The sequence below is a fragment of the Toxotes jaculatrix genome, chromosome 7, assembly GCF_017976425.1.
Source record: "Toxotes jaculatrix isolate fToxJac2 chromosome 7, fToxJac2.pri, whole genome shotgun sequence".
Lineage (NCBI taxonomy): Eukaryota > Metazoa > Chordata > Actinopteri > Toxotidae > Toxotes > Toxotes jaculatrix.
The window spans coordinates 16,218,815-16,221,570 of record NC_054400.1 but is presented as its reverse complement, the minus strand read 5'-3'; the positions used below and the strand labels follow the sequence as shown (position 1 = coordinate 16,221,570).

Genomic DNA, 2,756 nt, shown 5'->3' with positions numbered 1-2,756 from the left:
GTTCCTGAGAGTTGTGTGTGTGTGAGTGTGTGAAAATAAGGGAGAGAGGTTACCAAGGGTATACACCAGGTTGTTTCTCATGTTTACAGCTTGTCCCTGTATGCCTCTCCTTATGTTTTTGTGCCAGGCCAGGCACCTCATACACCACGAGCAAATGGAAAAACTACCCTTATTAGACTTCTAAAAATGACTTCAGGCATAAGGTAGACCTGAGTAGAGGTGCATGGAAAACCTCTTAACTTCTACATCACCCTTCTTCACCAACTGTGCAGCCACACCTCCCCTTTTTAATACATTGTCCTTGCATAATTATTGCCAGAAGCAGAGGGTTAATTGAACTGAAAAAGGTTATTCAGCAGAGCTCAGCTAAAGAGCTGGGCTAGAGTGGGTGAACAATGCCTATCAGAAGAGTTGAAAGAGCAGGAGGACTAGATTCTTCAATACAATCTCTCTCACACTGATTTTCAATTTCCACTTCATTCATTTGCCTCAGGTGCTGGCAACAAAGGTTTTAAATTTATTTATTTAAATTGACTGAACAATTTATGCGATAACTTGTACAATTATTTAACATCCGCAGGCCGATCATATATCTACATATGCTATGAATCATTAGGCATCTACTAAGTACTTGGAAAATGATACAGTTATAGTGTCTTTTGACATGGCAACAGTAGTCTGTATGTAAGTCTGGAGCACCACTACTTTTTATGGATATCAAATCAGATTCTGCTCATGATCAGCCAATTGTCCAATACCAAATGACTGGTTACTATAAAAAAAAAAAAAAAAAAAAACGCCATTCTGCATGTTAAGAAATATTAAGGGACCTGTACCTTAATCTGCCTGCATTGTGCAAGGAATAAGAATAGACAAGTTCATATATGAGGAAGCTTTATTTACAAAGACAATTAAGAGATTTCCATTCTTCTGCAGGGACAAAACTCTGATGGATAAATATGTTCCAGCTGAAGACCTGCAGGGAGGAGAAGAAAACAGGACAAAAGGCGATAAGATGACTTGCACACATCTGATGACAGAAAAGCAATTTCTGAGTAAACATCGCTTTAGATAAACGTGACAACAACTCTGACCTGCTCCCACCTGATACACATCAATGTCTACAATTAACTGTCACATTAACTTACTAAAGTGCAAGCTTATCTTAACAACATGGCAGCAATATGAACCCACATGACATTTGTTACCATCACTCTGAGACATTCAGGTAATTTATTTAAGACACGCCACTGAGCAAAAAGCTACATAGATGCAGTGAAAGACAGTCATTGTCTGAGGTCACTATTCAAATCAAGGCTGAACTAAATGCCACATCATCCTGACATTTTAATGAAAGCAGATATGCTAGATAAACACTGCAGTCATAATTACCTTGAAGGCTGAATAATAGCACTGGGCCATTTTACTTCTTCAGGAGCTGATGTCTGACGACGATGAAGGGGAATGCAAAGCCGCTGCCAAAGAACACCACCATCATGCCCAGCAGACGCCACTTATTCTCCACGGAAAATGGCAGATTCTGTAAAAAGATGAATATTATTAGGTGCATAAACTTTGAGAAATCTAATGCAGTCCTTTTGATTAATGTATTCACCGCTACATAACATTTTTTATTGCACACTGAGGAAAACACTTGACTTTCACATTTGATATACATTTAAATTTGTGCCCCTACACTGGACAGGCTACGTCTCGGTACCATGTCTGTACTGAGAGCTCTATAGGACGTACAAATAATACAAAGGCAGTCAACAAAAGGGATCAGGGTAAAATTGTTATGTAAAGTCAAGAGACTGTCCGTGAAATTAAAAATGACGTTTTACGTTCCCATTTCCTTCTTTTTAACTTGTAATTTCTTGCCAAACATATTACGTGTGAATAGGACAGCTGTTTTGAACTGGACACTTTGAGTTATTCATATGAGTCTCTGTGTGTGCAATTTTTGTGTACATTGTTATTACGAAGTCAATAAATATCAAGGAAGTACTGATGGAGCTAATATAGAATTATCTCTGAGCTACAAAGCTAATGCTAACCAACACGTCGCTTACCCTGTTTGTCCGTGAACAAACATTTGCTGTCGGAAGTCTATTCTCATCTTTAACTTACTCTCAGAAGTCTGTCCTCACATTTAAAAAAGAAATTATAGCTGCTTCTGTGTGTAGCTAATTGTGCTAGCAATGCACTAACCCTCCTGTCAATCGACAGACATGACCTCCAAGTGACGCTAGCTAACGTTAGGCTGCGGATACAGACAAGGCCGCGCCGTACTATATCACATTTTAAATGATAATACCGATTTAAAGAGATAATCTCACCTTCCCTGGTCCTTCAGCATAGTGTGAAGAACGAACAGCAGACGTTGCGAATCGTCTTACGGCTTGCCCCAGCATGGTTAGAAGTCTGGTTTCTTCTCTGACTCTGTACAACGCTGCTACGTGCGACCTTCTTGTTTCTGTGAGCGGTAGGACGGCGCAAGGAGTTGTGGGAAATTAAATGTTGCTGTGACGTGTGGGAAATGTAGTTCAAACGTCTGAGAAGCGAATACAGAATAAAAAACGCCTAATTATTGTCTTCTTCTTCAGTTCTTATTCAGACCGTTTGCTGAATCATATTCATACATTCGTCAATTCATAGCTGTTTTATTATAGACAGATCCCGTTTCTCTAAGTAACCGATCGTGTTGAAAGACGTGGAGACAATGGTTAGGCATTGTTTTTAAAATGCTGTTATTC

The 2,756-nt window shown here is 39.3% G+C and overlaps 1 protein-coding gene across 1 annotated transcript; it reads right to left on the bottom strand.

Moving 5' to 3' along the window:
• Nucleotides 1-877: 877 nt before the first annotated feature.
• On the bottom strand, nt 878-2,496 carry LOC121184646 (cytochrome c oxidase subunit 7C, mitochondrial). Its single transcript, XM_041042442.1, has 3 exons — nt 2,340-2,496; nt 1,393-1,540; nt 878-976 (listed from the first exon to the last, which is right to left on the bottom strand). Exons 1-2 carry the CDS (start codon nt 2,412-2,414, stop codon nt 1,424-1,426), a joined length of 192 nt encoding a protein of 63 aa, XP_040898376.1. The 5' UTR covers nt 2,415-2,496; the 3' UTR covers nt 878-976; nt 1,393-1,423.
• Between the last annotated feature and the right edge of the window lie 260 nt (nt 2,497-2,756).

Coding starts and splice junctions, on each gene's coding strand:
- LOC121184646 (XM_041042442.1), bottom strand. CDS start 2,414: ATGCTGGGGCAAGCCGTAAGACGATTCGCAACGTCTGCTGTTCGTTCT. Junction 1,541..2,339: donor ATGCTGAAGGACCAGGGAAG/GTGAGATTATCT, acceptor ATCTTTTTACAG/AATCTGCCATTTTCCGTGGA.